The sequence below is a fragment of the Camelus dromedarius genome, chromosome 13, assembly GCF_036321535.1.
Source record: "Camelus dromedarius isolate mCamDro1 chromosome 13, mCamDro1.pat, whole genome shotgun sequence".
Lineage (NCBI taxonomy): Eukaryota > Metazoa > Chordata > Mammalia > Artiodactyla > Camelidae > Camelus > Camelus dromedarius.
This window is the reverse complement of record NC_087448.1, coordinates 10,114,410-10,141,539: the sequence shown is the minus strand read 5'-3', so window position 1 is coordinate 10,141,539 and position 27,130 is coordinate 10,114,410. Positions and strand designations below refer to the sequence as shown.

At 42.5% G+C, this 27,130-nt stretch overlaps 1 protein-coding gene and 1 pseudogene across 1 annotated transcript in view; one reads left to right on the top strand and one right to left on the bottom strand.

Moving 5' to 3' along the window:
• SLC15A1 (solute carrier family 15 member 1) overlaps window positions 1–7,612 on the bottom strand; it is a 43,576-nt gene extending 35,964 nt beyond the window's left edge. Inside the window, exon 1 of the mRNA XM_010980239.3 lies at window positions 7,533–7,612. Coding sequence (XP_010978541.1) covers window positions 7,533–7,536 — 4 coding nt within the window. The 5' untranslated portion in view covers window positions 7,537–7,612. The remainder of the gene's footprint in view (window positions 1–7,532) is intronic.
• A 488-nt stretch (window positions 7,613–8,100) lies between these two features.
• Window positions 8,101–8,557, top strand: LOC116157129 (large ribosomal subunit protein eL39-like; annotated as a pseudogene).
• The last annotated feature ends 18,573 nt before the right edge of the window (window positions 8,558–27,130 follow it).

Below are 27,130 nucleotides of genomic sequence, written 5' to 3'. Positions count from 1 at the left end.
CACCTTCACTTGTTTTTATGGGAACAGCCTCCTTTCCACAATTACCTTCTTCTCTAAGACCGAATCTATTTTTCCTCTGATACATGGACAAAGAGCTACATAATCGTAGAACCTAGTGATGTATGGTTTTCTAAAGTCACTTTAATCAAGCTCCTGGATGTCCTGCCTGCACCGCTGCTAAAAGCAGATGAGATATCAGGCCTTTGAGAACTAGAAACGTCAACCCAACCCTAGTACCAAGGGGCTACCTTAGAAATAGGGGGAAGCCAGCGCTAATGGGACAGTACAGGTTTTATGAAGCGACTCTGGCATGATGTGGGGGCGGGGAGCAGCTCAGCCTGGGGCGCTGGCGACCTTGTATCCACGCAGGCCACGAAGGCGAAGGCGCGAGCCCAGCTGTCCAGGCAAGGGGCCTAGATGCGGGATGTGAAACCATTAGGCTGCATCTGCCCCTGGCTCCTCAGCCACCAGGTATCTCAGGATGTGTGTGGCCGTCATCAGCCCCTGTCGTTTCTGGGTCGCCCTTTAGTGGGGACGGGGAGGCCAGCAGCTGGCTCATTTGGCTAGTCTTCCTCCACTGCCTGTGTGAGCAGTGAGCTGCCTTGTTGCATCTGTAACCACCCAGCAGCCGGGCCTTCATCTTTCTGAAAGCCATCCTCTCCCTCCCTCAGCAGGGCGTCCACTAGTCAGGGCTGTGGGGAGCAGCCCTTGGTCAGCACATTCGTTTTCTGGGGCTGCCTTAACAATGTACCATGAGCAGAGCGGCTTAAAACAATGGAAACTTTTCGTCTTGCAGTTCTAGAGGCTAGAGGTCCAAGATCAAGGTGTGGGCAGAGCTGATTCCTTCTGGGGCTGGGAGGGAGAATCTGTTCCGGGCTTCTCCCCCAGCTTCTGGTTGCTTGCTGGCCACCTCTGGCATTCCTTGACTTGTAGAAGCATCACCTGATCTCTGCCTTTATCGTCACATGGTCTTCTCCCTGTGTGCATGCCTGGGCCTAAATCTCCCCTTCCCATAAGGACACCAGTCATATTGGATTAGGGGCCCATCTCCTCCAGCCTGACCTCATCTGAACTGATTCCATCTATAATGACTCTATTTCCACATCAGGTCACATTCTGAGGCCCTGGGGGTTAGGACTTCAATATGTGAATTCAGGGCTGACGCAATTAAACGCCTAACAGTCAGAGAGCATTTGTAATGCACAGCCTACAGCTTTTGGTTACAGATAGCCTACTACCTTTTAAAAAGTCTTCTACCTATGACTGTCTAAAATCATGGACTTAAAAAAAATAAAATAAAACAATGCCAAAGGCACATAAGTGTTACTAAATTAGAAAACAAAACAACAACAAAAAAACAATCTCCTGGTCTTTTGGGGAGTTTGTTTAGAGGCAATTAAGTTAGAGACCACAACTTTTAGACAGAAATGTTTTTTCACTCTTAGATGCTAAATCATGACTAGAAGCGTTGTTTTCTGATCAGGCTGCAAAAGTATGTGCAGAACGTAGCTGTGTTCCTCTGTTGATAGGCTGTATCACGAAAATATATGGGAATATCTATAAGAAATTTCTAGGCGTAAAATGCTGGTAAAATATTATGTGTGTTTTGAAATTTGTCAGATATTACCTAACAACTCTCCACAGAAGTGTTACGTGACTTATTTTTTTCCAGCCTTTATAATTTTAGAATGAACACACATAGATGAGGCAGCTATAAAAAAAAATAAACAAAAAATTAAACACTATTTGTTGTTAAAGATTGCCTGGAAACTTGATCCACAGATCCATAATACAGTATAAACAGAGTATGAACCCTATTTTAAAAATTACTTTGGGGTAAATTACCCATGTCTATGACATCATTGTGAACATTTCTGATTCATCTAATATTATAAATGGGGGATGCGTTTACATACTGCTTCTGTTATTAAATAGATTGCTGTTTAGAACCGATTAGAGCTACGACCAGAAAATCCATCTGTGTTGCTGGGGGAAGACACTAGTGACTAAACGTAGCACCTAAGCTGAGGATGTCGGCCACAATGGAGTCATCTTTGCACACTAAGAATATTTTCAAGCTAAAGTTATGGATAAACGATACACATATTTCAGAGAGAATATTTTCTATAACCATGTTACTGTGTTGAAGTGTCCCCCCAAAATTACTGTCCTTGTCTCAGAGTCTCAGGATGCAAACTTATTTGGAAATGGGGTCGTTCATTGCAGATGTAATGAGTTAAGATGAAGTCACACTGGAGTAGGGTGGGTGCTTAGTTCTGACTGGTGTCCTGATAAGAAGACAGCCACATGAAGACAGACAGGCACAGAGGGGAGTTGATGGCCATGTGATGATGGAGGCAGAGACTGGAGCGATGTGTCTACAAGCCAATGCATGCCAAGGCTCACTGGCAACACCAGAAGCTAAGAGAAGAATATAGAACAGACTCTCCCCTAAAGCCTTCAGAGAGCACAGCCCTGCTAACACTTGGATTTTGGACTTCCAGCCTCCATAACTGTGAGAGAATAAATTTCTGTTGTTTTAAACACCTCAGTTTGTGATACTTTTGTCATACCAGCCCCAGGAAACAAATATATTATGTGAGAGTGCATATGTGTTTTGACTAAATGAGAAAAATGTTTGTTAATCCAAGAATATCTCAGATGTACTGCCTGATACGTCCTAATAGAGCTTACAATAAAACTATACAGATGGTAGACATTTTAAATGCTCCATTTGAGAACTTTTAATAGGTCTTCTTACGTTTCATGAATTTTCTAGTCTTGAGCCTGATCCTCGAACCAAGTTTTCCTCATGTGCACCTGTTCAGTTTCATCCATCTCCACCTAATGCCTCGGAATCTGTCTAATAAGAGGCTTCTGTCAGCTTCCCAGTGAGAAGCCATGGCCGGTCTCCAATCTCAGAGGAACTTGACATTCCTCCTTTAGTAGAGTCTGTGGAAGATCCTATCCCTTTCCCTTGGCTGTGGCCCCTTCTACCTGCTAAGACCGGCCTGTAATTCTGCACTGCCTGCTGAGGACGGCAGCTCCTGGACCGAATCTCGGCGGCAGCAGAGGCAGGGCCTGGCCCATCTCACAGCCCCATTCACGTCAACCCCATAAGCTGACCCCACTGTGCTGTTTCCTCAGTGACATATTTCTGACCTCTGAAACCCAGGGGCAAAGTTACAAGACAGTGATTCTCTGGTTCTTTATGTTGCTATCCCAGAGTTATGAGTCAAGAGTTCTCACCCATCTCCTGATAATACTACCCTTATTCTTTCACCATCATCCTGGAGGAACGTGGAATGTCTCTCAGATTCCACCCTTGTTTTTACTTCCTTATCATCTCACCTGGGACACCTACCTCCTCTCTCTCCTGCCAGGGATGGAATCAAGATGCAATTGTGTCTAACAGTTGCCCACACCCAGGGAAGTGGGAACAAAGTGGGCTGGGGAGTCCACAGCCCATTGTTCCATTCATCCTCGGTCGTTAGCAGCTCGACCCTGGAGAACAGACAGCTTCCTAGAGAACCAGACTGGCAGCTCCACCAGCTGCCTGAATAGTCCCTGTCTGTTGGCAATCTTTCAGTAACTCAAAGGGCAGCAGGAAAAATTATTAATCAAAAATCCAAGTAAGCCAAAAATGGAATAATGCCACTCAGGACATTTTGTAGAGGTGGGAAGGGCTATGTCAAAATTTACCATTCAGATGGCAAATCCCCCGGCTTTGACAAGACACTGTTATTAGCTACTGTTTTCACCGGTCTCCCAATACTTTATTCACCTCAACTTTAACTCAATGTGGAAAAATGTTTATGGGCCTGTGTTCCTGCCTCTGAGGATATGAGTTTCTTCAATGATGGACTGTTTTATACCCTCATGTGGTAAAACAAAACAAAACAAAACACAAAAAAACTTGCAAAAATACATGATTTAGGACCACATCCATCATCACCCCCTTTCCTAAGACGTTGCAACTAATTTTCAAATTCTAGCTTCTAAGCTACTAATTTACCCCAAACTTGGCCATCATGGACCATCCAGGGGTCAGACTGCACCAGAGCTTCTTGCCATGATCTCATTGTGGGGGCACAGTAGCAACACTTGGACATGCGTGAGGGTCAAGAAGAAGAAAGTTGTCATTCAGGGTCACTCAGGGCAGTGGTTCTCAAAGTGTGATCCCTGGACGGACAGCAGCAGTCGCAACGCCTGGGAACTTGTGAGTGCAAATCCTTGAGCCCCATTCCAGAACTCTGAGGCAGATTCTAGGGCTGCAGCCTGGCAGCCTTTTAGAATAAGCCCTCGCTCAGGAGATCCCGATGCACGCTGAAGTCTGAAAACCACTGATTCCGAGTCATGCCAGCCTGAAAGAACCCAGTGAAAGCAGCTCTCTCTTCTTGCCGTCTGGAAGGAAGAAGTTTCTTCCTTCTTGTAGTTCCCCTACACTTACAGCCTACAGAAGGAATGTCAGCCTCCCTGGTTCTTTGGTTCTGTTCATAAGTGTACCCCAAGAGCTTCTAGAAAGAGGAGAGAATGTGGGAGGACTTTTAAATGGCCAGGTTTGAGGTACCTTCAAGGCCAGTCCCTCCTTTTTCACTCAGGCAGGAAATAGACTTGAAAATCTCTCTTGAATTGCATAAAGGTCTGCAGGGAGCTGAGAGTCGTGAGGATGCGGGCAGGAATATAATAAAGCATCCTTCACTAATTGAATGAACCTCTCAAGTCAGCCCGGGGGCCCTGGCAGAGGGAGGCAGGAGCTTGCTTCTAGAACCTGAAGCTTCCTCAACCTCCAGGGTCAAATATGAGCTAAAGGACAGATCAGGGTTTTCCAGGACCAAAGGGAGGGAAGGAATATGTGAGAACAACAACTTTAGCATAGATCTTTGCTGAGCTCTGGACCAGGGAGGGAGTAGGGTGCATAACAGGAAAGAGACCAAATATTTGAAATCTTAAGCAAGAGCATCCCAGCCCTCCAAATCCCTGCGGCTCGCTGCCATTCGGGACCTAATTCCACAAGGCAGGTTGGGAGCAGAGCTCCTCTGCACCCCGGCCCTGATCAACACACACACTTTAAAGCAACGATCAGCAGCTACGGCTCATGCGCCGAATCCAGCCCACAGCCCGATTTTGTACAGCTTACAAGCCAAGGATGGTCTCCACATTTTTAAATGATTGAAAAACAACTTCTAAAGACTATTTTGGGACCCCTGAAAATTATATAAAATTCACATTTCCATGCCCATAAAGTTTTATTGCAATACAGATTCACGTGTTTGCTTCATATTTCAAGTTACAAGGGCAAAGTTGAATAGTTGCCACAGAGAAGGTGTGGCCTCCAAGAGCCAAAAATATCAACCATTTGGCCTTTTGCAGAAAGGTTTGCTGACCCCTCATTAGAGGGAAGGGTTTGCAGGTGTGATTCTAACCAGACGCTGCAGCCAGGTTTAGCGATGCATTCTCACACCCCGAATAATTTTCTAATCCAGTTTATTCTTCTGGATTCTTGCCGCTAATGTTACTTAGTCTAAAACAAGCCTGAATGGTATGGTCCTCATCATCGCACCCCTCACTTTCCTATTTAGTCATAACTTCTGCCCTGCCAGTGTGAGTAAAGAACCTCTAGAAAAATCTGTTGCAGTTCCCCAGTGGGAGGATGACAGCTCAAGGCAAATGTTTCTCTAAGAATTCTTCTTGCTTCTTTCCCTCCTGCTGGATTCACCAAGGGTTCCAAGCATGCCCCTTCCAGTCACGAGGGGCTCTGAGACAATCTTGGCATCAGCTAAGTAACAAAGATCTGCTCTCAAGAAGGGAAATTACTGCTGCTTTCTTATTGAGAGACATTTCCTAATTATTTGTTTCACTTACTAACTAAATCCAGATATTGAAAATTTAGGACTGGAGTACACATAAAACTGGTGTCTGAATATAAACTTTTTGGGGCTACTCACATTATCTGCCAATCTCAGTTGAAAAAAAAACACCCCCCCCCAAAACCCTTAAGGGCCAATCTGTAAAGCAGAAAGCCAGTTCACTGGGGGCTACATTTCAAAAGCTAACTTTGTGCTCATTCACCCATAATCAGGCTGCAGACAGCTACCCTGATTGGAACTGTGTTAGGGAAGTTCTAACTTGGTCCAGAAAATATTCAGGTATTTGGTATCTGAAAACCAAAATGAATCCTTCAGAGCACCTCCTAGAAAGCTACACAGAGTGACAAGCAAATGGTCTTTGAGGCAGGACACTAAACTCCAGCCCAGGAGTGGGTCTGCCCACGAAGCTGAGCACACACTACTGACAGCCTGCACCGGAGAGGTGAGCTGCAGTATCTTTCTGGGATGAGTGGTTAGCCACCACTGAAACTCCCAAGTGTGACCCACTCAGTACTGCTTATTCAGATCCATAACTTAGTGTGGCACAGTTAACTGAGAGCCAGGTGACTGTGCACACCAGGAGCTGAGCTCTGACACACCTCAGGGCAACCACTGAAGTCGGTAAGGACACTTCTGCCTAGTGGTTGAAGTCGAGGGCCACAATGCTTTAACTCACTGATGCAAGAGTAGGGAGGTAGCAAGTGGCAGAACAGGAATACAAGTGCAGGCGGGCCAAAGTCAGACCTGGTACTCTCCACCATGTGGCCACATTGTGACAGCCAGGGCCCATCATGGCACAGTTTCGGTTGGAGGGGGAGGGGGTGTCACTGACTCCTCTCTCCCATCCTTGAGGGAGAAAAAAGCTGGGCTGACCACTGGTCTCTTGCAGCTCTGCTCTTTGCTTCTGTGGTCTTTCTAGAGCTGTTTATTCTGAAGCAGGCAGGTTTAAGTTGTTTTCTAGATGTTTTGCTGACCCTTCATGCCTGTGGAGGACCCGCTACACTCCTGTGCCTTTATTGAAGCTTGAGGACAGTGGCAGAACGTTAGGAAGTGCCACGACGGGCCAGCCCCACTTTCTCTTGGACCAGGGCTCCCTCTGCAGCTCTGAGGTCATCTGGCCAGCCAGAGTCTAGAGAAGGGCTAAGACAGCCCCTGAGCACCCACCAGAGGGATGGAGGCTCTGCCGGCCCTGCCATCACCAGCACGACTCAGTCCAGCTTCAAGCCAACGCTCAGCCAACAGGGTGGGAACACAGAGAACCAAGGATTCCCAACAGGTGGGCAGGTCAAAGTTACCGCGTTCCGTTCATTCTTACAACCGGAGTCTGGGCGCTTGGGGGCGGGGCCGGGCGCGGAGACCACCCGCGCTGCAAATTTCCGCGGAGCCTGTGAGCCCCGGCTCCGCAGACCCCCAGTTCGCTTCCCGTCGTGGCGATGTGTCCCTGCCGCGCACCCTGGCGCCAGCCCGCGGTGCCAGCCCGTGCATCCCCCCCAGCCCCCACGCTCCGCGCCCAGGTTCACGAGCCGCCGGCGACCGCGGGGACCCGTGTGGCAGGCCGGCCCGGCCCCCGCGGCGCCCCCTCTGCAGCGCCCTCTGACCGCACCGCCTTTACGCCCGGCTCCCCTCTGCTCCCGTGACCCTAGCCCGGCCCCGCGCGCCTACCCATGGTGGCTGCTCCGAGAGCTCCCTGCAACTGGCGATTAAGTTCAGATGGGAAGACTTCTTACTAAGGTGTTGCTTCCTATGACTCGGTTTCCAGGCCCTGCCCTGCCACCTGTGCAGCTGGAGGTGTGCAGGCGGGGCGGCCGGGCTCCACCCTTGGAGTTGGTGGAACAGCAGGGGGCAGAGGTCAGCGCCCCTTGAAGCTTCAGCAGGGGGGCACCTGTCCGTGGCAGCCGCACCTGGACTCAGCTATCCCGCCCTGGCCCTCGGAGGACGGCCAGAGGCACAGCTTGGGTGACAGCGGGGGCCTGGGCCGGGCACGCTCCGGCGTGAACGTGCATCACTGAGCCAACTGTTGGACATACGAAATTCAGGGTCGCGGCCTCACCGGGATTTGCTGACTCAGTAGGTCAGGGTGGGTCCCGAGAATTTGCATTTCTAACAAGTTCTAAGGTGAGGTTGATGCTGCTGCTCAGAATCTGGCTTTGGAAAGCACTGTGGTAGGAATGTGCTACTTCTGTGCAGGGGAGAAAAGCAGGTGGGGGGTTGGTCGGTTTTATGTGTGCTCATGCGTGTACCTGCGGCTTTACCTGGAGGGTGAGGGTGGAAAGCATTTCTAGAGGATTCTACACTTCTTTTCTTTAAGAATAACAAAAACAAAAATAACAATACAGCAATGAGCTTCATATCATTTTTCTGTTTCCTTGTCTGACTTGAGGAGGGGTTTTGTGCTCTGCTAACACTGAAAGGAATATTAAAAAGGGAAATGAAGGCACATTTCTATTGTCTTTTCTTAAAATCATGATAAAATATATGTAACATAAAACTTACCATCTTCTCTCTTCCCCAAGGTTGAATTTGCTTCTTCTGGTGTTTTCTCACAAGACTTTCAGGATCAAGCGATTCCTGGCCAAGAAACAAAAGTAGGATCATTCCATTCCCCATTGGATTTGAATGAAAATTGTAATAAAATCAGGTACAACTTCAAAAAAAGGCATTGGAGAAGAACCAAGCAGGGTCTATGAGGGGCCCCGCACATTAGATGGCACACAGATTTATGCTGTGTCAAGGTCACTTCTTCAAAGTGCCTCCCTTTAGAAAGTCCCTAAATGGCTTTAGCCAGATGTATTTATATCTGATCAAACTCTTTCTTAAAACACGGGATTGATGGGCCCACAATTCAGGGTGTGGGGTCTTGGTTGTGAGTGCACAGCCTGGAGAGAGCGGGGAGGAGCTGGGGAAACACGAGCTTTTGGCAAGTCCTAGTGGACTCAGGCTGTTCCTGATATTAATTAGAAAGAAAAGCCAATGACAACAACAGAATGTTTTATGAGCCTCTTCTGTGGGTCAGGGAGCCATACATTCATGTGGATTCAACAGCCTGATGGTGGATTTGAGAGGGTTGTTGGTCCAATGGTGTTACCCTGTGTGACCTTGGGTGAGTCACCTTCCCTTGCTGGGTCTCATTTTTTTCTCTTATCAGATGGAAGATTTGCCCCTCTACAAAGAGGTTAATTTTCTTCACAAAGGTTCCAAAGTAGAAGCCGATTATGGTATTAGGTTTACTGAGAGGGACAGATTCTTATCACTGCCAGAAGGTAATTACTTGTGATCTGAATCATTATCACAAATACTCATGTTTTCTTGTTTTCTCTTGTGTCCCTAGCTACAAGTACGATGTCTGGCACTTAGTAAGTGCTCAACAAATATTTGTTATGTAACCAAAGTGCTCACTCTTACAATGAGGTGAATCAATTTCTTACCATGTTAAAAAATACATGTGTGTGAGTATAGATGTGTGTGTATATGTAAATAGTTCATAAGATGTACCCACTCTAAGAATTTTTTAAGATACATTTTTATTGAAGTATAGTCAGTTTACAATGTGTCAGTTTCTGGTGTACAGCATAATGCTTCAGTCATACATGAACATATATATATTCATTTTCATATTCTTTTTCACCGTAAGTTATTACAAGATATTGAATATAGTTCCCTGTGCTATACATTATGAACTTGTTTATCAGATTTTGTGAGAATCCTACTGTATTTTGAAGTGAGAGACACTCTGCCAGAGTTCAGTAGGTGTGCTGTGCGATTCAGTGGGTTTGTAGATGTAACTCTTGGTGTATTTGTGGGAAAGGGCGAGCTGTGAGTCTCTCTACTCTGCCATCTTGGCACCTACCCCCCAAGAATTTTTTTTTTTTTAAAGAAAAACCTTGCAAGATGAAGGTCATAATATCAGCAGTCTAAGTTTTTGAAGGTAGGAGTTAAATACCACCTGGATTAACAGGATTCTCTGGAATCTTGGGGGTACTGGAGGGGCGATGGTGGGGTGAGGCTGGGATCCAGAAGGAATTAAATTTTCCAAATTCTTCAACATGGTGTATGGAGAGATTCTGTCCCAGGAGGTCATATTACTCTCTCTCTGTAACAGCTTTATTGAGATATAATTCACATACCATATAATTCATCCATTTAAAGTGTACAATTCAATAGTTTTTAATATATTGACAAAGTTGGGCAGCCATCATCGCCATCAATTTTAGAAGATTTCTAACATCCTGAATAGAACCTCCAGATCCATTAGCAGTCCCCCTCCTCCCACAGTCCTAGGTGACCACTACTCGCCTTCCATTTCTATCAATTTGTTTAATCTGGACATTTCTTACAGTTGGAATCACACAATATGTCCTTTGTGCCTGACTTGGTTCATTTAGCATAATGTTTACAAAGTTCATTCACACTGTAGCATGTGTCAGAACTCTCTTCCTTTTTAAAGGCTGAATAATATTCCATCGTATGGATAAACCACAATTTGTTTATCCATTCATCATCTGATGCACATTTGGATTCTTTCCACTTTTTTGCAATTATGAATAATGCTGCTGTGAACATTTGTGTACAAGTTTTTGTGTGAACATGTTTTTCTTTTTCTTTCTTTCCTTCCTTCCTTCCTTCCATTTCTTTTTCTTTCCTTTTTGTATATACCTCAGAGTGGAATTGCTTGGTCATGTAGTAACTCTATATATAATCATTTGAGGAAATGCCAAACTTTTCCAAAACAGCTGCACCATTTTCCATTCCTATCAGCAGTGTATCAATTTCTCCACATTGTCACGAAAACTTATTATGTCTTTTCGATTAGAGTCATCCTGGTGGATGTGAAGTGATGCTACTTATTTTTAATATTTTAACATATCTTTACATATGTTTATGTATTTACATATAAATATTAACATGTTTACTATATTTTAGTATTAGTGGAAGCACTTGAAATATTTCTTCAACCTATTTTCTTTAGAGTTCCCCAAAGTGTACTGAGAGTGTGTCATTGGTGTTAGCAGAGTTACTGCTGGGTTATGTCTTTACTGGGGCGGGGGTTCGGGGAGGTGGAAGCTGTGGGGAGAAGAGGTCATGGGGATGGAGAAGGCAGTGTCCCAATTTACAGATGAAGGATAAAGAATGGACAGATCATTATACTTTGAACAAAACATCTATTTTAGGATCATCTATGAAATGTTGATTCCCTGTGAATAGCCTGAGCTTTCTGAGTTGTTTTCCATCCACAAATGCCTCCTGTTCCTTACTTGTCAAAGTCTTCACATTCTCTCCCTCCATCAAAATCTACTCTCAGGAAGGAGTCTGATAACTCACGATGAAGTAAATGCCAAACAAGCCTTAAAGTGTTATTTTTTCTTAGACTATCTGCATATTAACAGAAGGTAGGGGGGAGTCACTTATTTAAACAAAATAAAGTCTAGTTATGAAACTGAGAGACGAGAAGAAATTGTCAGATGCATGAGTCTCTTCCCAGTATTTAGGAACTTCGATCACATGGGCCACACCCTACACACGAAAGTGGGTGAAGCAGCCGAGGTGCCCCTGAGTTGTGGTTCCTCTTTCACCCACACAACACGGCCTGGTTTACCAGCCACTGAACCAAAAGTTATGGGAAATAGGGATGTGAGCAGAGCTGCGGAAAACAAGGATGCATGACCCAAACCTGGTACTCTCAGGTGGACCAGCAAAGAGAGAAAACAGGGGGTCCCCATCTTAGGAGGTACTGAACAGTTTAAGCTCTGTCATCACCCAAGGGGCACACCACTGTTTTACTTCAAGTTAAGAATAAAACCAACCAAAAAACCATTTCTGATATTAAAAATTGTATCACTTTTGAGGGAGGTAAGAAATAAAAGCTATCAAATAATTCTTCACCTCCATTATGTTGAGAGACCAGCAAACATAATTAAAGACTGTATTTGTCATTCTCAAATACAGTTGACCTTCTTAGGCACCAAGAAACTACAAAGAGTTTCGCATGACAGTGATACAAGGAATTGTAAACATTATCCACCTAGATCAGCAGTAGATGCTGGAAGCTTTTCATTATCTGGAATGTCACTGCTTCAAAAAGTTAGAAAAATGTATTTTGGAAAAATTTCCAATTAATTAATATGAAATCCCTGGGACATACATCAAAATAAAAGGGACACAGAGATCCTTGTAATTTCCAGTGCACTCTCTTTACTGCTCTTATTTTTTAATTTAAAAAAAACTTCATTAGTAGTTGCTTTCAGAAATGATCTCAAATTGCCAGACATAAAAATGGTTATGCCTTATGCAGTATTGATTTCTGTGCCAATAATATTACAATGTATTTATCATCTGATAGAAGAAATACAGACACAAATGTCCCATTTATTCACTTCATGTTTAATTACACAAACCACAGAATTTGTCTAATGACATGCATTTATCTAATCACCTGCTTTAGTGAATTACTACAAATTTAAAATAATATAGATAATGGAGTCTTGGGAATTTACTGTGAATAAACATATACTTTTGATGTCTGATTTGCTCATAAGCAATTAGTTAATTTTATTTTCACTGTTCTCATGGGAATGTAGATAGATGTGGGGTTTTTTTTCAATCATTCATTTTCCTAAGTCTTTGTAATTGGGAGGCATCTTGAGCTCTGGGAAATTTTCTTCTGTCAGGTCTTAAATAATTTCCTTGGTTCTTCTTTTCTCAAAAGCTGTTTCTTTCTCTTTTCTTTTATGTCACATTGTCTCAGCATTATAGGAGATTCAAAAATTTTTTCATGACTTGAATTTTAATTTCGTGAAAAACATTTTTAATTTCTAAGAGCTCTTTCTTAATTTAAGATGGAATATCTCCTTGAATCTCTCTGAGGATCCAAATTGAAATTTTGGAACAGAAAATCCCCTTCTTGACCCTAAGTCATCTCAGCTCTCCTCCAGGTCTTGTTCATTCATCCAGGGCCCGTCTCTTTTAAGTTGCTGGATTTCTCCTATGTTTGGTGAGCCTTCTTTATTTGTCCCTTTAAAGCATGAAGGAATGTGTAGAATTTTCTAGGCAGCTGACATGGTTTCCCCGTGGTTGGGCAGGTAGACCAGTTGGCCCTTCCTCTGAACAGCGAGGCTGGTGGTGGCAGTTCTGGTGTGTTGGGAGCACTGGTGCCCTGCAGCTCACCCTGATTCAGGAGCCAACTGTAAACATCTTTCCCCGATGCCACCTTCAGACCACACATGGGTGGCTAGATATCAGCCATGGTGGGAGTATTTACACCAAGGAAACACCTGGCAAATGTTACTGGACAAGGCTGTGTTCCCGACTGAGAGTCAATTGTTAATATTTGCCAACACATCACTGGTGAAGGGGGTGACAGGCAGGTTTCACTTTAAGGGTGTGTGGGTGGAGTTTTAACTTGCATTTTCCTAATGACTAGTAATATCGAGCATGTACTTAATAGCCATTTGTATATCTCTTTTGAGGAAATGTCTATTCAAATCTTTTGCCCATTTAAAAATTGAATGTTGGTCTTGTTATTACTGTTGTAAGAGTTCTTCATATATTCTGAATATAAGTCCTTTATTAGAAATATGACCTGCAGTTATTTCTCCCAAGTCCATTGTTTGTCTTTTAATTCTCTTAATGGTGTCTTTTGAAATGTAAAAGTTTTGAGTTTTGATGAAGTCAGTTTATCAGATTTTTTTTTTACAGATTGTGCTTCTGTTGTCATAGCTATCCTGAGCTATTCAGACATATTCTTAGCCTTTTCCTTTTCCAAGATCACCAAAACTTGCTATTATTTTTTCTTCTGTAAGTTTTATACAGTTCTTCCATGAAGGTCAAATAATCCATTTTGAGTTAATTTTAGCGTCTGGTGTGAGGTAAAGGTCAAAGTTTATTTTCTGCATATGGATATCCAATTGTCCCAACCGCTGAAAAGATCATTCTTGTCCCTACTGAATTGCCGTGGAAACTGTCCAAAATCAATTGATCATAAATATAAGGGGTTATTTCTGAACTTTCTCTTCTGTTCCATTGACCTCTATCTCTGTTCTTAAGCTAATACCACACTCCCTTGATTACATAGTAGCTTTGCAGTAAGTTTTGAAATCTGGTAGTGTAAATCGTCCAATTATGTGCTTCATTTTCAAGATTGTTTTGGCTATCCTAAGCCTTCTGTATATACATATAAATTTTAGATCAGCTACAAGAGGAAAGGGGCAGTGGGGGGAATGGAGGAGGAATCTAATTGGCAAGCATAGCATTCTAAACACCAATAATGTAATTTTTACATATCAGATTATCTTAAGAGCGCAGGTTTTTCTGTTTCCTTTATATTTTCAGTTTCTAACGATGTAAAATCTCTTATTCATATTAAATTCAAGAATCTATAAAGACCTTCTCTACTCAGTACTGTTCTCTAATCTCTGAACAGACTATATTGTGTAACTTTATTTCTTGAGAAAAAGAAAACACAGGGTGAACAGCACAAACTTAACAAGAGTACAGAGCGCTCCCCGTTGCAGGGTGAATCAGCTTCCCTGAGGCACAAATCCATGTACCAGGCAGGGAGAAAACTGCGTGCACTGAAGAGAGCAAGTTTAGCAGAAGCAAGGTTGTAAATGAGTAACACGATAGCATTATTTTGCTCCAAGGTTCACTATACATATTTCTTTCTAATGATCATGGAAGTCCCACAGTCTCAAAATTATTTCCAATATACATTTATAAAAACGTGTTCTTAATAAAAACTATGTCCTTCCAAAATACCAATGTGCTCCAGTGACTCATTTGAAGCTTTTCTTTGTGATGACAAGCTATCAAGAACAGCACGACTACTTAAACCCATATTTTGACTCCCATGTTCTGCTACGTGGACTTTGGGGACAGGAGAGGAGACAAGACTTGTTCATTGGGTTTTTCAATCTTCTTCCTTTAACTCTTCTATATATGTGGTTCTATGTATGCAAGGTTTGGTTTTGGTTTTGGGGTGTGTGTGTGTGTGTGTTTGAAGGAGTAAGTTAATTACCACAAATTTGGTGGTTTAAACAACAGCAATCATTCTCCCACAGATATGGAGACCAGAGGTCTGAAATCAAAGTGCAGCAGGGTCTGCACTCCTGGGGCTCCAAGGGAGAAACCTTTCGTTCCTCTTCTAACTCTGGTGGCCTCCCGTGTTTCCTGGCTTGTGGCCGCATCACTCCGACCTCTGCCTCTGTCTTCACATTGCCTTCTCTTCCCTGTTTCCTCAAATCTCCCGTTGCCTCCCTTTTACAAGGATACGTGTGACTGCATTTAGGACTTACCTCAGGAAACCAGGCTGATCTTAACTTACATCCACAAAGAGCCTGTTTCTGTATAACTAACATCCTCAAGCTCCAGGGATTAGGACCTAATTTAGGGAGGCCATTAGTCAACCTACCTCACCTACTGATGTATTTTTTTCCTTCTGCTGGTCAGCCTCCAAGACCTTTGCCTCTCCTGGGCAAGGACATTGGTAGAATGTACAGCAACTGAGATGTCACCTCAGTGAAACATGTCTGGGGTTGCCACACTTGGGATGGTGGACTTGGTCTCAAAGTCAGTCAGTGACAAGGAAAAACCATCCTAGGCGCACTGTTGTGTGACTGTGGAATTGAGCAGAACTGATGAGAACTGGGGCCTGGTATTTCTTTGAAGTTGGAAATGTTACTGAAATTTCCAAATCTCCAAATATTTACAGTGTAAATGTACTGGTAAACTGGACAGTCCTTTGTCTAAAGCTCATTGTTTACACATTTGTGTGTGTGTGTGTGTGTGTGTGTGTTTCATTCAGGGACAGCTACAGCTACATATTTTGTGGAATTGGACTTGGCACAAAGTGAAAATGCAGGACCCTTTGTTCAAAAAGCAGGACAAAAGGTACTGAAACATTCAGCATTTTTTCCCTCTAGATATGTCATACTATTTGCTATTTAACACCATTTTAAATAAAGAAAAAATTACTAGCATGAATTTTACCATTTTTATATTATGTGATACCAGTTTAAAATGCAAATATAGATGCATTTAATTCACATGTAAAATCCTCAAAATTACATAATTCATATTTCAAATTTCATATATGCTTATGTGTTATGTTCTGGTGTTTCTACCAGACCAGTAGAAACACTGCATGAAATTAACTCAATTGTTTCTTTTTCATTTCTGGCCACCTCCTCATTCTACCAACACTCCACCCTTTGGTGTCCTGATGAGTAAGGAGGTCAGAAAGGAAAAGGAACTATGTGTTTCCCTATCTTTCTTCTTCTTCCCATGTCATTGTTTTCCATATAAATTATTGCCTAACACACGGGATTAACACAAGCATAAGAAAGGGTGTGACAGAGTCCCCTGGTTGTGTTTCTCGGAATGCACTGCCTTCTTTCCGCACGGGGAACAAGTTCTGGTTGGAATAGAGAGTGTGGCCCCTGGGGCTGCCAGCGCCTGCCCTGCTTACTTTCACAGGCAAGGTTCCTTACCTTGTACCCACTCTGGGTCTCTCTGAACTCCCACGCATCGTGGGTCCAAGGGTCACAGGTGTTCATGGGCCATCGTCAACACAATAGGTCCGCGGGCACATACATGTCAGCAAGGAATGGAGGCGGGCGATGAGGGTGGGTACATCTCCACTGCTTATGCTCATGCTCCCAGTGTCCCACTGGGCCTCACTTACAAAACACAAATGCAAAGATAAAATCACTGAGAATTTCTAGACAGCAGCGACAACAGAGCATTAAACAAAGTACAGGGCCCTTCTAAGCTTTGGCCTTGGGGGACTGCACAGGTTACATGCCCGTAAAGCCAACTCTGGTTTTATTTGCTCTCATGAAGTATAAAAAGTGCTTAAGGGTCAATGGTTCAGTTCAAGTTCTTTATAGTCTCCCAGTCCCAATCTTTCCTAACATCACTGCTAGAAACACACTGGAACTCTCCCAAGCTCTGAAGTCAGACAGACCAGATTTGGGATCTCAGTTTTGTTGCTTATTTTGTGTGTAAGTGGGCAGGTTACTCCCGTGTTAGCAAAATCAAGAGGACGTTTCTGTTTTAGATAGCTTTTCGCCTCTCTGAATGTAGAAACAATACATTTTCACTATGAAGTGTTTTGGAGAATTCTGAAAAAGTACATAGGAAAAAAATCTAGAGATAACTGGTGTTCATATTTTACTGTACTTCTTTACAGACTTTTTATACACACATAAATTAATGAACTTAGCAACACTGGATCATATCATACATATTGTTTTATAACCTCTTCACCCAACCTTATGTCATGGACATTTTTCCATGTCACCACATAGTCTTAAAGTGAATTTTTAATGGCTGCAAGTATTTGACTGTAAAGTTACCATGGTTAATTTATTTTCTTTTATTTGGGCCTTTAGGTTGGTTTCTTGTTTGGGGCTATTTTAACAACACGGCAGTAAACACTCTAGTACAGGTATATTTGTGTCTCGCCAATGAGTTCTCTAGTATAAATTCCTAGAAATTGGAATTTCTTGGTTAAAGACTATGGAAACAGTTTTAGGCCCTCTTTATACACGTGGCTGAATTGCCTTCCAGAAATACTTTTCCCAGCAGTGTATGAAAGTTAAGATGTACTGAACATGAAAAAAAAAATCTCATCAATGCAAGGAGAATATGTAATGTCACCACCATCTTAGAGAATCTGTTTCCAAGACTGCCATGGGCACCTACGGATGGCACCTGCCTGTACAGCACGTTATATAGGTAAGTGGCCAACAGCCACAGGGCACAGCGGATGCCCACTCCCTGGGTGAGAATCCCTCTGCAGCCAGGTATGACTCTGCTGCCTGCTGCCTGCTTCTTCTCATCCCTCTCATCCTGACACCTGATCCTGCCCCAACCCGCCACTTCCATTTCCACCGAAGATGCAGCCCACACTGTATTCTATAACAAAGCACACAGCTGCGGCTGTGTGTGTCCTCAGAGTTGGCTCTGATGCTGGTAACCCCAGGACAGCTGGTAACTAGGCACTGTTTGCTGTAGCGATGTGCCTGTCAGGCTGAGGGAGGGAGGCCGCAGGTGGGAGGACTTGAGGAGGGATCCAGGCATACCTTTCAGCCCCAGGAAGATGTTTTTAAATAAGAGGGAGAAGGCAGACAGACTGCACATTTGGCTGGACAGGGAGCACAGAAGCAAGGCCTCGTCACCTGATCTCTCTAACCCTCAGTTTCATCTCTCTCTATAAACAGGAACATTGATCTGTCCGGGCTGTTGTGGAGGCGGGGTGGGGAGTGGGGGGTGGAGTCTACGTCCCACGTGTGGTGTCTAACTAAGGCTACGTAGGTTTTTAACTATTATTTTTCACTGAGTGACTCTGGAATATCCAAAACCCAAGTGTAGAATCGAAACTGAGTTGAGCACCAGTTCTTGGAGGGACTAAACCTCTGCCTGTCGTCCCTTCCTCCCCGATTTCACCAAATCTATGTTCCCAGCTACTGCAAGAAGCTGCCTGGATCACTAAGAAAGAAAACAACTATGATGAAAGGATGACTGAAGGCCTTCTTATCACTGGCTCCAGGAGGCATCTAATTTCAGAGATGTTTAAATGGGAAAATGTGTGTCTTAGAGTCAGTGAGTGATGGCTCACTGTGTTTCACTAGATAATTCTAGTGAAACTTTTGGACTTAACTGAGGCAGGGAGCACAGGAAGGAGATGGGGGCAGACATGGGGAAGGGGGTGGATAGAGGCTGGTGAGAAGCCCCTGAGCTATAGCCCGGACAAGAGGAGGGACTGGGCAGTGTGCAATGCATCACACGTGCCCTGCACACCTGGATGTCCTGAGCACGAACTGCGTGTCCACAAGCTCCGTTTCCCACAACACACCCTGAGAGGGCTGTGGGCTCAGAGACGGAAGCGCAAGGCTTCCGAATATTTTGTCTTAAACCTTCTGACTCTTAAGTTGCCCGTTAACGTCTCTAACCTTCAGAAACTTCTTTTCTGTCTTTTTCAGGGGGACCTGAGAAAACAAAGATTTTTACTCCCAGTGCATAAAAAATTACACTAAGGAGGATTAATTCTTTTGCTCAGAATATTTACTGAGCATCTATTATATGAGTCATATTAAAAATGAGAAGCCCTTCCTCTGGTATAACTTGCAGTCTTGTGGGACAGGCTGTGTACACTAACGGGTGACTTTTGTGTGTTCAGGTGACACGCGAAGAAGAGGAAGTGGTAGGAGGAGCCACACATGTCATACGGGGTCTTAAGAACCTGAGCCCAGAAACCACGTTCATCACTCACTGACTTTGGCATCTTGGACACCCAGCTTGTGGGGGTCTCTGCATCTCAGTTCCCTCATGTGTAAAATGGGGCTTCAAATAGTACTCTGGTCTTAGCATTAATGTAAGAACTCAATGAGTTAATAAATGCCCACCTGTTATGAGAACTTATTAAATGTTCATTATTTTAATATTTAGAAGCCATTTTCTAAAATTTCTTTTTAAACATTAGAATTCAAAATAGTATAAAAGAGAGTACAAAGTCTTCCTCCCATCCCATCCCCAGCTACCTGCTTCTCTTCAGAACAGCCAAACTGTCTTCCAGAGATAATTTAGGTTCATATATAGGTATACATTATGTATATGTATTTATACATATAGAAATGGGAGCAGACTATATACACCACTCTGCACCTTGGTTTTTTAAACTTAAAAGTTTATCTTAGATAGCTTTCCAAATCAGAAATAAGAAACAAAGGTTTCCTATTCATTTTTTTGATGGTGTTGAATTTTTTCATTGTATAGATGTATCATAAACTGCCTTATAATCTCCTTTAAAAAAGCACCTTTTAAAAAATAATAAAACACTATTTTAAACTTGAAGAATGTGTATTCTTAAATTTTTTAAAATTTTAATATTCAGAAAGAAATTCTGGGTATTCTGATTACTTATGTGGCGATAAATTTTTAAAAACATATGAAATGGACAATTCCAGAAAAATAGAAATGACATATGGGACTCAAGATAAAAACTAGGATTCAGATTTGCAACAATATAGTGTCTAAAATGTCCAATTTCCAACAAAAAAGTTTGAGACAGGTGAAGTAACAGTAAAGTCTCACCCCTATCCTCCAGAGAACACAATCAATAAAAACTGACTCTAAATGGGCCCAGAAACTGGATTTCATAGAAAAAAATTCTTTGCAGCTTTTCTAATTGTGTCCAAAGGATTAAGGAAACCATCTTTAGAGAACTAAAGGAAAATACGTTGATAGTGACCTAACAAACAGGAAAATAACAACAAAGAAATTGAAACTAACAAGGAACTAAGCGGAAATACTGTGATTGAAAAGAACAATAGCCAAAATGAAAAATTCACTAGGTGGATTCAACAGCAGATTTGAGACGGCTGTAACTAGCAAAATTATTCTTCAAAAATAAAAGCATAAAAAAATCTCCAGGTAAACAAAGACTGAGGCAGTTCATTGCTATCAAATCTGCCTTATAAGAAACACTAAACAAAGTCCTTCAGGCTAAAAGGAAATGACACCAGATACTAACTTGAAAAAATTACGAGTGCTGGAAATAGTACATTTAAGGGTAAATATAAAACACTATATAAGTAGATTTCTTTAATTTTCTACTCTTAATTTCTTTAAAAAATGCAATATTATGTAAATCGGTAACTATAACATTATATTGTTGGGTTTACAACATATACAGATGTAATATATATGACAATTATATAGTGTCAATATACATTTCTAATAACGTATTGCAAAAATACGGGAGGAAATAGAACTATATTTGAGCAAAGTTGCTATATTTTACTGGTATTACATCAGTATTAATCTGAAGCAGATAGTGCTTATTGTAATTCCTAGAGCAAACTCTTAGAAAATACCTTAACATATGTAGTTAAAAATCAACAGAGGAATTACAGTGGTATGCTATAAAATATTTGTTTAACACAAAAGAAAGCAGTAAGGGAGGGAAAGAGGAACAAATAAGGACATGAGATATATGAAAAATGAGGTATGTGTAATGAAATGTGGCTTTATAAACATTGCTCTGTTTTCACTCTCCCAGGGCTGGGGAGGATCTGGTAAAAGCTACTGACTTTCGAGGGGGCTCTGGAATCACTGAGGTCTGTGTGTTCAAACTCCAGCTCAGCCACTTACCAGCAATATGACTTTGGGCAGATGACTTGTGCTCCAGCAGGGTTTCCCATTGGATTTTGCAGACTTATCTGTATAGTGTCCATTCCTGTGTTCTTCTGTCCTTTGCATTGCCTGTCAGTCGGTATTTGGATCTAGAGGCTTGATCAGATGTAGATTTGGAGTTTTGTTTTTTGCACAGCTGTCTCATAGGTTGCAGTGTATTCTTCCATCCCCAAGTCAGAGAATGTCTTGTGGGGCTGTTACGATACTCAATTCCATTCACTGATTAGAGGCTGCAAAATAGTGACGTTCTGTCTTCATTGACTAACTGGAATAATTCTAATAAGGAAAACTTGCCCTCGTCCACCATTTGGTTAGTCCTCAGCACAGTTCGTATAGGGAAAGCGGGCTGAATACTTAACTCTTTTCCTTTAATTACCAGTTTTCAAAACCATAACTTAGTTTATGAGCATCCTCCTATGTGACCAATTCACTTTTTTCTTTTTAGTGCCATTATGAATGCATGGATTTACACATATTTGATGGCACGTTGCAGTTTATCATTCCTCCTGATTGTCCCACCTTGGCCAGTGGGCGCCTCCTCAGGCTGATTATGAGCCCTGTTGTCATGACCCTCAAAGTCTTGGATAACTTCCTTGCTATTTCGTATTATGAGATGTTCCCAACTTGTCTATTTCCTGGCTCAGACATGGAATCAGACCATTCTCCCAGGATCCCTGGGACCTTTTTGGTTAGAAATTTGCAAACAACAGTCTGGACACTAAGGATGCTCACTGCTCTGGGTTGGTCACTGGTTTTAGTGGAAGAGTTAGGAAATACACATCTATAAAATACTTCCTACACCATGAGCTCATAATGCTACTTCCAACTCATATCCAGGAGGGCAGATGTCCAGTCACCTCTCCTGTCTTCCATTTCCACCCCCTTTCCTCCACACTGACAAGCCTGGCTTTCAGGACATTCGGACATTCAGGATAGAATTTGAATATCACTCATTACGGCAACATGCCACTTGTGGAATGATCACCTCCATGACTGGCCAAGAGCATTTGGACCTGACCCCTGAGCAGTCTTCCTGCTCTCCATTGCCCTCCTGTGAACACTCACAAGCAGGAACCCACGGGCTGGTGCCCCATTTTGGGAAGAGAAGCGTTGCCGGAATTCTACCTGTTACTGAGCTGATAAAGTGCCTGCCCAGTGCTCTAGCTTATCTCATTATTCTTCATTGCTTCACAGTGAGCCACGTAACAGGATGTTTTCAAGACCCCTCCATGGTGTAGCCTGTGTCAACCCTCTGTTCCTTTTTTCACAACTGAATAATATCCCATTGTATGGATATACTACATTTTCTTAACCCTTTATCAGGTGATGGACTATTGGTTTCACTTTCTGGCTGTTGTGAATAATACTGCTATGAATATTTGTGTGCAAGTTTTGTGTTTTCAACTCTCTGGCGACATGCATAGTGGTGGCCTTGCTGGAATCAATGTTGAATAGAAGGGACTGGAGCAGACAGCGTTAGCTTGTGTCTGATCTTAGGAGAAAGGTGGCCTTTATCAGGTTGATGAAGTCTCTTCCAATCCTAGTCTGTTGAGGGATTTTAACATGAAAAGGTGTTGGATGTCATCAAATGCTTTTTTTCTATGTCTGTTGAAATAATGTGGTTTTGTCCTTTATTCTATTAATATGGTGTCTTACGTTGATTTTTGTATGTTAAATTAAACCTTGTGTTTCTGGGATAAATCCCACTTAGTCATGCACGTAATCCTTTTTATTTGCTGCTAGATTCAGTTTGTTAGTATTTGTTGGGAAATTGCTTCTATATTTATAAGGGATATTGACCATTTCTTATAATGTCTTTATCTGGTTTTGGTATTAGGGAAAAACTGGCCTCATGGAATGAGTTGGGAAGTGTTTCCTCCTCTTCTATTTTTTTCAAAGACTTTGTAAAGATTTGGCATTAATTCCTCTTTAAATGTTTGGTAGAATTCACCCATGAGGTCATCGGGGCCTGGGCTTTTCTTTGGGGGAAGTTTTTGATTACTAATTTAATCTCTTTATTTGTTATGAGTCTATTCAGACTTTCTATTTCTTTTTGAATCAGTTCAGTAGTTTGTATCTCTCTAGGAATTTGTCTTTTTCATTTAGATTATCAATTATCAATTTAGGTTACTGATGAGTTGGCATATAACTGTTTGTATTATTTTCTTATAATTCTGTTAATTTGATTTTCTCTTTCTCCCCACCACCCACCCTCTGTCAGTCTAGAGAAAGATTTGTAAATTTTGTTGCTCTTTTCAAAGAACCAAATTTTGATTTCTTGATTTTTCTCTATTGTTTTCCTGTTCTTTATTTCATTTTTTCCCCTCTAGTCTTTATTATTTCCCTTCTTCTCCTTGTGTTGGATTCAGTTTGCTCTTCTGTTTCTAGTTTCTTGAGATAGAAGGTTAAAGTACAGTTTCCATGTCTTTCCTTTTCTTAATATAGAAATCCATAGCTAAGAATGCCTCTCTAGGAAATGATTTGGCTGCATCCCACAAGTTTTAGTAGCTGTGTTTTCACATGTTCTTGAAAAGAATCGGTATTCTGCGTTTGTTAGGTGGAGTGTATCTAGATATCAATTAGTCCAGCTGTCTGATAGTTTTGTTCAAATCTTCTAGATCTTTACTTTCATTCTTCTTCTATAAATGGCTGAGAGTGGAATATTGAAATCTTTGGTAATAATTGCTGAATTACCTATTTCTTACTCAATTTTGTTAGTTTTTCTTTCATATATTTTGGAACTCTGTGATTAGGTGTGTATATATTTGTAATTGTTACACGTTCCTAATGTATTGATCTTTTTTATCCTCATGAAATATCCCTCTGTTTCTAGTAATGCTGCTCACTGTAAAATTTATTTTGTCTGATATATATACAGGCACTCCAGCTTTCTTATATTTTGCTTCCATTTTCCAAGGTATAATTTTTTTCATTCATTTCCTTTCACTCATTTGTGATTTTAATCTAAAATGTGTCTCTTGTAGACAACATACAGCAAGATCTTGCTTCTTTAATCCCATCTAACAATATATGCCCTTTTATTTGAGTATTTAGTCAATTCCCATTTGTGTTTATTGATGTGGCTGGATTTCCATCTGCCATTTTGCTCTTTGTTTTCATATCTCATGTCCTTTTTTGTTCCTTTTCCCCTCCCTTTATCATCTGTTAATAGACACTTAAGTTGCTTCCATGTCTTGGCTATTGTAAATAGAGCTGCTCTGAACACTGGGGCACATGTATCTTTTCAAATTAGAATTTTCTCCAGATATATGCCCAGGAGTGAGATTGCTGGATCATAGGGTAACTTTATTTTTAGTTTTTTAAGGAACCTCCATGCTATTCTCCATAGTGGCTGCAACAGGCTTTTTAAAAATAAAGTGGGATGATGATAAGGACACCCTCTCAAAGCCCACTAAACTCCCAAGTAAATTTTCACTGAGAAGATAGGAATCCTCGGCAAGAGAACTGCTAGTGGCTTGGAACTAGGTTTTTCATTAGGCTGGGGTCTCCTACGATGTACAAAACAGAGCCCATTTGGGGGCGGGAATTGGTAGAACTGGGTGCCCCAATGACACAGCCATACCTCATCACATGTGCTGCCTAAAGGCTCCCCGGGTGGGACGAGGTGAGGACAGACCCGGACAGGCTCAGCTGGCTTTGAAAGGACAGGAGCTCCAAGTCCAGGAGATGTTGATGAGCTGGTAATTCTAGGTGCTCCTACACAATGTTTACCCAGAGCCAAAAATTCCTGGGCTGAGGTGGCCAAAGTCTACGGGCCAAGAAGCACTAGGAGATTCAAAAGACAGAGAGAAGACACTTGAATGAAGTGAGCTGACATGCTGACGGCAGTTATCTGGAAGGGATGGGGCAGGGAGGGCTGTGGATATTTTTATCCTCATTTCTGTTTTTTAGTATTTCACACATTTTCTAGGAGCATGTACTGCTTTCCCAATTAGGAAAAAAAGTCTAGATTCTATTTTTGTAAAGAGACACGGAAAGAACAAAGTTGACGGGATTTTCCCAGAACATGAGATTGTGACTGAGAAGAGATTACGGGGATAAAATGTCTAAAAATGTAGGAAATCTGTGTTCAGAACCTGGGTGGATTCTGTTCTTCATATTTGGAATCTGCCCATTGAAATAAAATGATTATTTTTAGTATTATATATATCACGTTTCACTTTAAAAGAGCACAATAAATGAAACAACAACATCTTACTTTATAGACTTTTTTTTTTTTTTACTACTTTGGATAGTGTTCCACTTTTTTTCTTGGCCACCAGGATGCTCAGGGCTAAATGTTGGGCTTAGTCTACATAGTATAGTATAATATACAACCATTTCCTCCCTCCATTCCTTACCTTCCATGATTTTATGTCTGCTTGGATGATTTTACTTAATATGTCTTTATTGCAAACTCCCTACAGTCTTTTTGGGGAGTGGGTGAGACATAATAATAATAAGTGATCTTATTTGAGAGAAAACCTCTGTGAGGTCACAAGGAACAGGGATTTCTCTCATTCACAGATGACAAAGCTGATGGGGTTCACTTGAACTAGAACCCAATTTTTCAGACTCCTCAGCCAGTGCTTCTGTCACTGTGCCAAGCTAAGCAGTGGGACATTATGATGGGTCTCCACAACCTCTCATCAGGGAGGGTGACAGGAGGGGCCGTACTGCTGCCCACTCCTTGTCACTCCCCGTCTGGAAAGACAGAAAGTAGTTGACCAGTGACATGCCCACATTGCTGTTTATGAAGGACCAGCCAAACAAGATGCACGAAGCCAGTGGTGACAATGAATTATTATTTCCTAATCTTGATTTCAGAGCAAAGGTTAGTCCCTCCAAAGACTTGCTTCCCATCCTGGTTTGGTGACACTTTGGTTCACACTGTTTTGTCCCTGAGGGTCCTGAGTCTCTGCACACAACAGGGGAAGCCTTTGCATTGCTCTCCCTCGTAGCTGGGAGTCTTGCTGGGTTAGTCCATTCAGGCTGCCATAACCAGGTTCTGCAGACCAGGGAGCTTAAACCACAGAAATCTGTTGTCTCATAGTCCTGGAAGCTGGAAGTCCAACATCAAAGTATCAGCAGGGTTGTTCTTTCTGAAGGTCTTGAGGGATGGATCTGTTCTAGGTCTCCCTCCCTGGTCTGTAGACGGCTATCTTCCCTCTGTGTCTTCCCATCAACTTCCCTCTGTGCGTGTCTGGGTCCAAATTTCCTCTTTTCACAAGGACCCCATCATACTGAATTAGGGCCTACCCTAATGACCTCATTTTACCTTGATTATTTATATAAAAATCTTGTCTCCAAATAAGGTCAAATTCTAAGGTCCTTGGGGTTAGGACTTCAACATGAACTTTGAGGGGAACCATGCAGTCCCTAATGCTTGCTCTCCATCTCCTGGTTTGGACAATAGCTCCCACAGAGACCCCCATTACAAGGTGCCCAGGGCATCCAAGCTGTTCAGGGCACACTCACCCTTCTTGAGCCAGCAGCTGACCCGCCTCCTGGGTCAGACAAATCTCAACTAGAACCCCAGCTCCACTACTGACCACATGACCTTTGGCAATCTCCTCCATCTCCCTGAGGTTTGATTTCTTCATGTGAAACCAACTCCCACCTAATAGGATCATTATGAGGAATAAGAACCACAGTGTCTGTTAAGTGCTGGCACCAGAAAGAATCAGTGAGGCGAGGCCAAGGCCGATACTTAACCAAATTGCTGACTTTGGCTGGGAGATGCCAGGCCTGTTCTACCTCTGAGCTGCTGGGTCAGTCACACCCAGACAGTCCCTGGGCCTCCTCTCTGAGGGCCACATCCTCCTCCCCTGAGCACCTTGCAGAGCTCATGTCAATGTCTTGTGTCCAAAGAAAGAAAGAAGTTCTTTCTCAGCTTCCCTCATGCCTGGTGACCTCAACAACCTAACTGGGTTTGGGTCTTGATTCAGGGACAACACAGCTCCAATGTCTGAGGTTTGGCAATTCAGCCTCATTTCTTCACCTATGGTTCCCTTTACAAAGCATAGATCTTATGTGTGAGGGTTGATTTTATGTGAGGTTGACTGGGCCAC